At 40.7% G+C, this 11,494-nt stretch overlaps 2 protein-coding genes across 2 annotated transcripts; one reads left to right on the plus strand and one right to left on the minus strand.

Annotated features, from left to right (window-relative positions):
- Window positions 1–693: 693 nt before the first annotated feature.
- fgfr1op2 (FGFR1 oncogene partner 2) lies at window positions 694–4,371 on the minus strand. The gene is made up of 6 exons (XM_030440461.1): window positions 4,023–4,371; window positions 2,979–3,115; window positions 2,714–2,831; window positions 2,361–2,503; window positions 2,146–2,259; window positions 694–1,153 (listed from the first exon to the last, which is right to left on the minus strand). The coding sequence occupies exons 1-6, from the start codon at window positions 4,105–4,107 to the stop codon at window positions 1,016–1,018; spliced, it is 735 nt and encodes a 244-aa protein (XP_030296321.1). The 5' UTR covers window positions 4,108–4,371; the 3' UTR covers window positions 694–1,015.
- med21 (mediator complex subunit 21) lies at window positions 4,330–9,971 on the plus strand. The gene is made up of 4 exons (XM_030440462.1): window positions 4,330–4,435; window positions 4,797–4,911; window positions 5,606–5,706; window positions 9,296–9,971. The coding sequence occupies exons 1-4, from the start codon at window positions 4,394–4,396 to the stop codon at window positions 9,473–9,475; spliced, it is 438 nt and encodes a 145-aa protein (XP_030296322.1). The 5' UTR covers window positions 4,330–4,393; the 3' UTR covers window positions 9,476–9,971.
- Window positions 9,972–11,494: the final 1,523 nt, after the last annotated feature.

An 11,494-nucleotide genomic window follows, 5' to 3' on the forward strand; every position in this document is an offset into this window, starting at 1 on the left:
ATTACGATATTAATTAGGTGAGAATATAAACTCAGAGATATTTATTTTTCCATTATGGAATCAAAAAGATATTCTCAGAGTAAAACAAGGTCCCCAGAGCACTGTTTGAAGCTAGAGAGGTGGCAGGGTCCGCCAAATATAAACCAAGTTAAACAGTATGAAATTGTGTCATCCTTACAGGTCACCATCTTTATTTAGTTTACCCAGTCATGAGTTTATTTAGTGCGTTTTTTGAGGCATACATCTAAAAAACAAAATCAGATCTTTCTCTTCTGATTAACTTTTCTTTTCCAAAAACTATATAGTGCACCTTTAATGTAACTTATCATTACTAACTTGTGTACAAATTATTTAAAACTGTTTAAAAATAATGCTGCCATTCTTGTTTTGTTATATTTACAGAAATGTTGTTGGAAATAGACATGTGGGAGGAATGCGTTTCAACACCAGTAACTGGCCTGTTAGTCCTGTGCAGCAGAAGAGGTAGTTGGACGTTACAGCACATCCTGCGTGTTGGATAATGTTTCTGTTCCCGCTTTTCGTCGGCTGAGGACGATGTTACATTAAAACGAACAGTGAAAGTGAGAAGTTCAATACCTGCACAAGCCACCTAACAGAACAATAAACATGGGAATCTGCGCAGTGTCGGACGTTGAGAAGAAAGTTAAATCCATATCAACGAGCCGGAGACAATTTCATGTTTACAGATTTATTTTACCTCAAGCCCTTCTTTTACCCATTCACACATTAAAACCTTGCAGGCACCACAGACTCATGCATGCTGGCAAAATTAGCAAAAATTAACACAAGTACCAACAAAAAGAAAAATGAGAATCACCGGGCAGGGATGCAGCTCTGGAGCATCATGCTGTAAATGGTCCAGGAGAAGGTAGATGATCGTGGGAAAAAATCTCTAGGTTAAAAGTGAAGAGGTATGTGGCAACAGACTGTACACACTGTACACAGTAGTGGCAGCAATATGGGGGACAGAGGTCGGGCGGTCACCATGGGCTGTCTAGCTTTTTCGTAAGCTGACGTCGGCGCTGGTCAGCAGCGGCGACAGTGACGTGCTCTCTGATGCGTCCTCCCTCTTCAGAATCAGGAAAGCCTCGCGACTGATTCCAAGCAGCTCTCGGAGTCCACTGTTCTCCAGCTACAGACACGGAAATGTACACACACACACGTTAACTTTCAATATCACCACCACAAATAGAAAATATAAGTAATATATATTACTATTAATGTGTTACCAACATTTGTTTAAAGCTGCGTCTGGAATATGTGCATATTGGGGGTCTCAAATCATTTGCGCCTCCATATTTATCATGAGCTTTGGTCATACTTGAAATTATGGTTGCATTAATTGCAATGCTCCCATGCTAGCAATGCTCACTGGAATTCCAGCTGTCATGTTAGCTGCCCAGAACCATCAGATGCCTGGTTAAGTATGGCAAACACAAAAGGCTGCTTAGGACCCAGACACACGCCGGTGTCAGGTCGCTGGTGAGGATCTGTGGATCTAGTTTTGGGTAGCGTTCCACTCTGTTGGCACAGGCCTGCCCTTGTTGCTAGCTTTTCGGAAAGGTGATTCGGTGCTTGCAGAAATCATTTTGTTTGGCTGTTCAGCTAAGTGGATCGATGGAACTGAAAAGGAAGTCAAGGGAAGTTTTTTAAAATCTGAGATCTCATTTGACTAATTCATTTTTTTGCCTTTGCCTCTTCCCATCTTCTTCCACAAGGTTGATAACGCCAGTGCCATTTGTAACTTTTTAATCAGACATATTCTAATCATAACTGTTTGTGCATCCACAATCCTGAGTCCTACAGTTTCTTCAAACGATGAATACAGACTACCCCCACCTGGTGGTACGGAGAGGTATTTCATGTCAAGCATGTGCAGAATGCTAGTTGTAGTCTTTGTGGTATGTTGAAGTGCAGCTTTTTGAAGACACAGTCGACATAACAGCTAGTTCTTTAATGTGGTGTAATCCTGTACCCGATTTTTCTCCCAAGTTTTGATTGGACACTTCTGTGCACAGACAGGTTTCTGTACCCTGAACCATCGCTTTTGGAGGACAACAAGGGTCTTCTGCGTTATAATTTGTTGAAAGTAGATGTGGAACAAAGCAGGACATAATCTTTTACCTCTAGTTGCTTAATCCTCTCCTCGTCTTCGCACGTACGCCCCTCGTCCACCTCTATCGCCTTCCTCATCACAGAGGCCATTTCATTGATCTTGTCTATGTGTGCTTGCATTTCCTACAGAAACGAAAAACAAATATGTAAATAAAATGGCAGTGGAAGATGTAAAGTGCGTAAATACCATATCAAAATAGGAGTCATATGTGGACCTCACTGACCGTGGTGTGCTGCTCCTTCAGCTGGGTCACGATGGCTGGGTCGTCCCTCTTGCTAGCCATGAGGAGCCGGAACACCTGCTCCCTGTATTTGGTCATGATGAGCTCTAACGCAGACTGGTGCTCCTCCAACGACGTCCGTAGCTCTGCAGAAAAAGAGTGAGCACAGGCTTAGTTTGTGCAGAAGACAACACTACATGAAGCTCTCACAAGAATGTAAGTCAGCTTCATGTAACCTTGTTGTGATTAGCAACTCCACCCCTCTTATTTGACCATAACACACTATTAGGAATAGTTGTGACCAACAGAGGTCACCGAACAATAAATCGACGAAAGATATCTTATTAACTGCCTACCTTTGTTTTCCTGCTGGAGATCTCTGATCTGGCGGTTTTCCTGTTGGATTCCCAAGACCAGACTAGAACGGGGACGATGTCGCGCAACCTGGTTCAATGAGTCGATCTCCTCCTGGTACTGCAAGCGAGATAAAACACAACCAAATCTCAATGCACAACTGAAAGAGTCAACAGCACAAAACGTTAGATGGTTCATAATTGAAATACAGTTCAGAGCCAGGAACATTGCAAAATGGACCAAGGTCATGTGACAGTGCCACCGTACCTGTTTCATGGCATCCACTCGCTTGTTGAGCGATGTCGTCTGTTCGATTAACATCTCAGCAGCATTGTCATGGTTACGTAGCCTTTCCACCAGCGATTTGGCATCTGACAGGACTTTCTCTAAGGTACAGTTCATGCCTGTGGAAATAAAAAGCCACCATTAAAAGAAACTATGAACAATTAATGTTAACAGAATACCAGTTTTGGTAAAGATGAGTGTGCCCCTTTCCTTATAGGGTGGACAGTGATGGGGTTTGTTGATGGGAATTCTTGCCTATAAATATAACTTGCGAATAGAAAACAGTCTGAACGTGACCAAACAAAGTAGGATTTCATATCATCAAACCTGCCCAGCCCTCACAATTGCCATTTACGAGTCTGCACTTTGTATTTTAATCAGGCTTTAATCTCAGGTCATAACTTTGGCTAGATTGGAGCACATTAGGTCCCATCAAGGTACTCATTGCACTACTTACTGACCTCTGGTGAGGAGGGACGCCAACAGAAATCCCAGCTCCCTATGTGTATATCTTTAAATTGTGCCCAACAATACTTTCTCACGTAAACAATACTAACAGTAATTACTCAGGACAGTGACGAAAATATATTACAAAAACATATGCTTTATCAGAAAGCCAACCAAAAAAAACATGTAGTAACTTAGCTTGTTGCTAACCCTACCCTCCCTCTCCTTGTCACACCTTGGATGACAGCTGCTGCCAGCTAATTCGCACAAGCTAACATTGCCTTGATAGTGTTATATTTAGTTACTGATACACCATATGCATCTTAGCTGTAGTAAACGTAAAGACAATCACGCACACAAAATTAGTTATCCGGTTATCTGACAAGGAATAATTTGACATTACCAGCAGGACAAACTCAAGTCTTTGCTAACTTATTAGCTGACTTAGCAGACCAAAGCTGTCATGCAAATCCACTTACGGCTCATATTACACATATGCTGGTCAAAAATGGTCGACTGGCATTCAAAATAGCCCTTTCTTATCAACGTTATGAAACATTGAAGAATAAACTGTCTTACCTGGAGAACTCAAGGTGCAAGACATTTCAAGCTTGCAAGCTAGTCCGTTAACTGTTACTTCCTGTTGATGTTTGGTAGCTAACATTAGCTACAGGCTAATTAGCCCCCATCAACAGACAACAAGTAGAAGTTTTGATGCAAGCTCAATTTCCTTTCAAAACACAAGAAGATGCCTGTAGATACTAACACGTTGATTATACAATCGTTCGCCACAAAGTCAGTTTCGAGATGAATAAAAGTGGCTTCGGCTAACACTAAACGATAATATGCAGAGCAAAGCTTCCAAACTCCCGTCCAATCCCGCGAGATTGTTTTGATATCAAGCCACTCTCGCGACACCGACGGCGATATTTTGTTCAATTACAGAAAATATGGCGGACAGGCTAACACAACTCCAGGACGCTGTGAATTCGGTGAGGGGAATTTAAGAATTTTAAAACGATAACTAGAGAAAAATAACTATGTTTTGACTTTTTATATCAATTGCAGGTGGTAGCTATCGCGAAGCAGTAGTTCTATTGTGTATTAACCTGCCAACATTGCTACATACTGCGTAGTTTACGACTATGGGCCTGTATCACGACTCTCATCTACAACTCCATGTTGATGTTATTCAGTATGGCACACAGGAACATTTGCTACAGTATATTAGTGATGCAACATTGGAAAGTCGGGGGGCACTCATAGCAAACAGATGGCAGACCGGCAGCATTAACAATGAATGTCCTGCTTGAATGAAAGTGTGATTTAAATGTTATTGTTTTGTGTGCGTAGCTAGCAGATCAGTTCTGTAATGCCATCGGGGTCCTCCAGCAATGTGCGCCTCCTGCCTCCTTCAGTAACATCCAGACGGCAATCAACAAAGATCAGCCAGCAAACCCGACCGAAGGTGATTTATGCGTTTTTTATTTTAATCTTTTAATATCTTATCGTTGTTGTTGTTGTTGTTTTACTTCTCTATCTTCTCATTGAACATATATTGGGTCTAAACAATGTGGTTCACATCATTGATGTACTTACTCATCCAATATTGACTTTTTAAAAAAATTTAAATTTAAAAAATGATTGAATTGATGGGATATTGCCAGGTCCATGATAACACATCATATGCTATTTCTCAGTCACATGCCTTATTTGAAACATCCTAGTTTTATATAAATCTAAACAATAGACAGTATTCAACAACATCGTAGGCGTGGAGAAAATAGAGGTTTATGAATTTGACACTGATAGTAAAGACTTGACGTATTTTATTATACATCTGACAACAGATCCATCCATTGGTATGGTCAGTTTCCTTAGCCTGGTTCCAGACCTCTGAATCAGTGCACATATGTAAGATTTTTCTTCTGTGATACCCACATAATGAAGAAAATGGCAATTCAGTCTTCTTATCTCACTACAATACCCTAAAATTGGTAAGTACTGGAATCTGTGTTGCAGGAGAAGAATAAAAAGATCGATACATCTGTTATCTACAGTTCACTTTCTTCCCACTTACATCTCTCTTGCTTTATGTCTTCCATCATATATTTTTGCTACTGACCTACAGTAAAAGATGCAACATTTTTATCACCCTATAGAATATGCCCAGCTCTTTGCAGCCCTGATCGCCAGAACAGCCAAAGATGTGGATGTGCTAATCGACTCTCTGCCCAGCGAGGAGTCCACGGCAGCTCTGCAGGTCAGCACATTCACAAGCGACTCTCAGAACAGCATTCACAGCTACAGATTCTTTGACAAGAGGGAACAAACGCTCACAAAAGTCCAGGTAGTACTTCTAGCTTTCAGTCAGCAGGGGGAGCTAAGTGAACACTTGTACAGCTGCTTTCTACATTGATAGCTCAAGACTCTAAAAAGGGAAAATGATATCTGCTTTGCTGAGGGGTATAAAGCAAACGACCAGATTGCAGTCCATTATAAGGCCGCTGGCTCTGGTTATTTATTGTAAAACGCCTGTACCCTGCTAATATAGTCTTGGATTAACTTTTTTAATAACTGATATATAGATATTTATATATGTTTTATTATATACTGCATATGTATGTCCGCCTTCCTCCCATCACATCGTAACATTATCAAAATAACAGCATGTGCTATAGTTTAAGGTTTGATCATTTCAAGGTTTTTCTACAAATCAGTGCAGATTCTAATGTTGAAGTGGAAATGCATTTCAGATTAGCTCTGGAATTTGATTTAAAGTAATTTAAGTTAATTTCCTAATTTGTCTACATTGAAAAAATAAAACGGAAGGGTGAAGCTGTTTCAGTGTTGATACCTGTCCTGAAGGTCTTATTAGATTAAATTTAAATGATCCCTGCGGGTTGACCGGGTAGAAAATAATGCAAGTGATATGACTGAGTGAGCGATGTATATCTGGAATGACTATGAGAATAGAGTATGACTTCCCATGTATTTTTGAGCACTGATTATTTTCACTCAATTTTAAAGTTACACCAGCGAGAGTCTTCGTCAACATGACTCGGAAACATGTCATTTTAAATATCAGACTACAGTCACGGGGATGACACTGAATGTCAAAGTCACTTCTGGTTTACGTCACTGAAAAGTTAAGATGAGAACTCCATATGTGCAATACACTTCTGCAAATAAGGGACTTTGATTCTGTCACTTGCATAACTTCAGAACGGAAATATCAACACTGTCGCTGCTGGCCTCCTCGCTTAAAATTGGAGACAGTATTAGACATGAGGATACTTCCTGTGGGTACTCTCAATTTACTCTTGTGCTAAAGAAGCACAAGATGTTTGAAGCTTGTTCCAACATAAAGATAGAAAGGAGAGTAGTCATGTTTCCACCGCAAGAACTTCCCCACGGGCTAGCAACAGCAGTGTGTTCCACTGCAGGGACCAGGATTTAAGTTCAGATCTGGGATTGTTATTTTACCTTTCCAAAAAAATCCCCCCAAAAAAGCACTTTCCAAAAGTAGAGGAACTTTTGGCGTAAAGGCCTGCAGGGCCGTAGATTACTGAGAAGTCGTGTAGTTGCAGATTGTTTATGGACTCCATTTATAAAAAAATCTGCTGCTACAAACTAAGTTTCTCATTTACTGTGTTTCAACATATCAACATGGAGTTACAGAAGGAAGCATATGATAGAACAAGACAACAAAGTCTTGCTTGCGTCGTTGTGTGTCGCGCGTTAAAAAAACTGTAATAACAGAGATCACGGGGCGGCTGTAGCTCAGTGGGTAGAGCTGAGGACTAGTGACCAGAAGGTCGCTGGTTCAAATCCCTGGCTCCCCAGGGCGGGACTGATTCACAAGCCGAAGCATCCTTGAGCAAGATGCTGAACCCCAACACTGCTCCTGATGAGCAGTTGGCACCTTCGTGGCAGCCACTGCCATCAGTAAGGGCCCTGTGATGAGCTGGCGACTCATCCAGGGAGTACCCTGGCCTTCGCCCATAGAGTCACTGGATTTGGCCCCAGTACCCCCGCTCCACCTTGAAAAAAGGTGGTATAAAAGCGGTAACATCACCCGCGACCCGCATGGATAAAAGCGGAAGAAAACAAAACGAGACGAAACGAAACAGAGATCACTTTTTCATATGTCAACGGACTAATTTGCCTAATCTCTGCAGGTCTTTACTGCGGTGTAGACAGCAGCAGAAAGGAACCTTTTAAGTTTCATGATAAGTAATTCTTGAGACTAAAAGTCATGGCTACTCTGGAAATCCCACCCATGTTATGTGCTTTGTTACAGCAGCCAAGTTATGTATCAGTCACAAATTACTGGAAACAATGGAAGGAGATTCCAAGAGGTTACTGATAGAGTAACTGGCAACACAAATGACTAAATTCTTAATTGGAAACTAGATAAAAGCTAAAAACTAGAACCATCCGATAGCCAAATATATACTGGCTGGTAATGTTCTGTTAGTTCCTTAGTGCAAGTCATGTAGATACTGCATAGTTTCTAAACAAGGTAAAACCAATTAATTAAAAAAAAAAAGTTAAAATTCAGAGTTAACGCTTAAAAGCCTGACACAATACGGTGTTTAATGTCAACATATGGCGTCCAATAGAAAGAGATGAGGTCACTGCAGCCGATTTGGCGTCTCAAACTAAAAGACATTCTGAGTTGTCATAAAAGAGAAAGCACAGGTGTTACTCTTAACGTTAACGATGCCTCTGCTTCTATTTAAGCGACCCAGAAAGCCACGATGGTGTGACAGTGAGCCAGCATGAATTATACCAGGAGCAGATACATGGAATTCAGCCATCATTAATTTTATTGATTACACCTGCGCTTTCACTGCTGTGACACGTCTGAATGTCTTCCCTTAAAAATCCCTATAAGATTTTGAATACCGCAGTTAACAGCTTTACCACCTTGAAACTTCGAGAGTATCTTATCCTCATTAACTGAAGGGCTGTAAAAATCACAGTGTATTTCAGTATATGTCAGGCCTGAATTTGGCAATATAACTTGATTGATATGTAGCGGTGGAGGCAGACATAAAAGAAAATGCAAATAAACCGTGCCAAAGTCTCCACATTACTGTAGCTCAGAAGCAACTACAGATGGGTTTACAGGAAAATGAGGATTTATGTGCAGCAGAAATGTTAAGCAGTGTTCAGGAGAGGTTTTTTTATAACGGCAGCGGTTCTATAGTGAGTGTATATATGTAGGGAAAGATTCACTCAATAGTAGATGTGTCAGTGTAATATTTTAGGTGAGATGATCAGCTACAGGGAAACATCCCAGGGGAGACTCTGAGCGCACATGTGAATCATTTCCTTCACATCTGTTTGATTTCCATCCTGAGCCAACAGTCGGTTATAACTAACCGTCTGGTGGCTTCGTCTTGACAGCACAGACATACAACTATTGATCAGTAGAACAGAGTATAATTCAGTAAAGGAAGTGTAAGAGGTTCCCTTAATTTCTCACTTTACTCTAGTTGTACGAGGCCAATTTGTTTCACATTCATATGCTGAAGTTAATGACTTATTGCCTATGAAACATTTTAAGAGATACTATTTTTTATTTTAAGTCCAGGTGTATTTTCTTGTTCTTCCATCCACTGTGGTTTAAAGACGGATAAGTTCAGGAGAAAGGGGGTGCCATCAAGTACAGAATGACATGTCGTAAATGAGTCATTAAAACAAAGGATGTTGCCTGAAGCAGTTTGTACTTTTTTGTTTTTGTGTTGCTCATTTTAGAGACAGCTTTGTATCAATAAACAGATGGATGGCTCGATAGATCGCGCCATCATGTCATTGTAAATGATTGTGTGACCTCTCGTCAGGCGGCCAGTCTCCGGCAGCTGGAGGAGGAGAACCACGACGCAGCGGCTCGTCTGGAGGAGGTGGTTTACCGCGGCGACATGTTGCTGGAAAAGATCCAGAGCGCCCTGGCGGACATTGCCCAGTCACAGCTCCGCACCCGCAACGGAGCACCGAGCCAGCCTTCGCCAGCCGAGTCCTGACCGGCAACATGCATCATGATGGATCTCTGGACAATTTTCAGTCATTTCATCCTCATTTCAACTTGCTTTTTTTTCCACCCTCAAACATCAGCTGAAAGCCTCAAAACAGGAATGTGCTGAGTTTGTTTCTAAAGGAAATTTGAGGTGCCATACAGTCAGCGAATCTTTGTTGCTTTGCTGCAACAACAAAAGATGCCAGTTGGAAAAGAGTACAAAACCGTCTCATACACGCTGTTTTGTGTGTGTGGATGTTTCTGCTGAAGAATATTACCATAGAGGTTTTCTGTGGTCTGATGTGTGAATGGTCACCCTGTTTTTTATGTTCATGTATATGCTGTATATTGAGTCTGTTTTTGTAGATATTTATGAATGAAGCGATTGAAACTGATCGCTCAGAAACCCTTAGAACACTCTTCAGACCAGTTAACAAAACCGCCTCACACCCTGTAACTCCCACATCTCATGAGTTTTGTTCCTTTTTTTTTTTTTTTTTTTTTAAATAAAGCCTCAACGATCTACTATTGGGAGTTCAATTTGTTCAAACTGTAACTTTACATGGACTTATTTGCAGTATGACTAAGTTTTCATACATTCTTCAGACTGTTTTCAAGTGAAATTAGTATTTGAAATTACAGATGCACAATATATAATAATGGGAAATTTACACTATCATTTTATTTAATTATAGCTGATATATAGAGGCGATAATGCAAAGCCAAAATGCTTTTGCTGACTTCACAAGTGCAGCATCTACATAGGTCGCCTTATGCACCTTTTTAAAGTTGGTTAAGCCAGCCAATAAACAGACAACATCTTAGCCTCTCTGACCCTCAGGTGTGCGTTTACTACCATCTAGGGACTTATTTTGAAACAAAAAATTAAAATGATTAGTGTAGTGCCATGAGAGGCAGGTAATTATCTGTGTTGAGTTACAAGAAAACATTTAGAAGAACCATTTTTACCCTTCAGAACATGGAGGATGGTTGTTGTTGCAGTCAGTTCCTGTAAGCACTGTTTCCCTCTCATATTTACTTGCAAAATTATAAAATTCATGCCTAAAATACATGGAATTCGTATCGCAGACTTTGTCCGTCCTCAGTCAGAAAAACTGTGGCGCCTTATTGTCCGGCATCGTTTATCTTGCTACAGTAGCTTCACATGATGAATCATAACTTAGCAGGAAATGCAAAAGCCTGCAGAATGCTCTAATAAATGATGGACTCTGAGCTTTTGTTGAAATGATCTCATTTAATGATATGACCACACTTCTGCTCATGTGACCTTTGACCTGGTGTTTCATTCTCATTTGTAAACTGGTAATCAGTGACTGGAGGTTTATTTAGCTGTTTTCAGTCAGTGTAGACGGGAGCATCAGCTCAACACCTGAAATAGAACACGCTGGCGCTGCTTGGTCAGATCCCCCTTAGCATGTCAAAAAATGTTTTCAGGAACAAAGCTGTGATTTCAGTTTATATTGTGACGTTTGAGAGGATTTCATAAGTAAGATAAAAATAGCATTAGGGTGATGACTGTCTGCTGAGGGGTAAAATGGGGAAGAGAGCCGCTGATGACTTAAGAATGTACTTATATGGGAAGTTGAAACTACTCAAAGATTCAGTGTGAGAATCATACAATTCCAGGAGGCAGGGAAGACCGGTAACACATTTGAAACAAAGTCAGGGGTGTGTTTTGTTCATTTTTGTGAAGCGCTAATACTTAAACTGCATAAACCACCCACATGAATGCGTTTGCGTGACATCAAAAGCTTTCATAAAGAGAGGAGAAAGACCTTTTTGTATGGAATCGGCCTGAGATGACCTCGCTGGTCACACAGTGACTTACAGAATAGGATAATTTAATAAAACCACCCCAATTAAGTGTTTATTTTCTGATGTTTTTTTTATCCGATGGAACAGCTCGCTGCTCGCTGCCTCCTCTGATTATCTGAAAAGGAAAAAATCTTCCTTGTTTACATTTGAGAGTCAAAAAAACCCTCCAGTTACAACATTTACACAGCAG

Source organism: Sparus aurata, chromosome 14 (assembly GCF_900880675.1).
Source record: "Sparus aurata chromosome 14, fSpaAur1.1, whole genome shotgun sequence".
Taxonomy (NCBI): domain Eukaryota; kingdom Metazoa; phylum Chordata; class Actinopteri; order Spariformes; family Sparidae; genus Sparus; species Sparus aurata.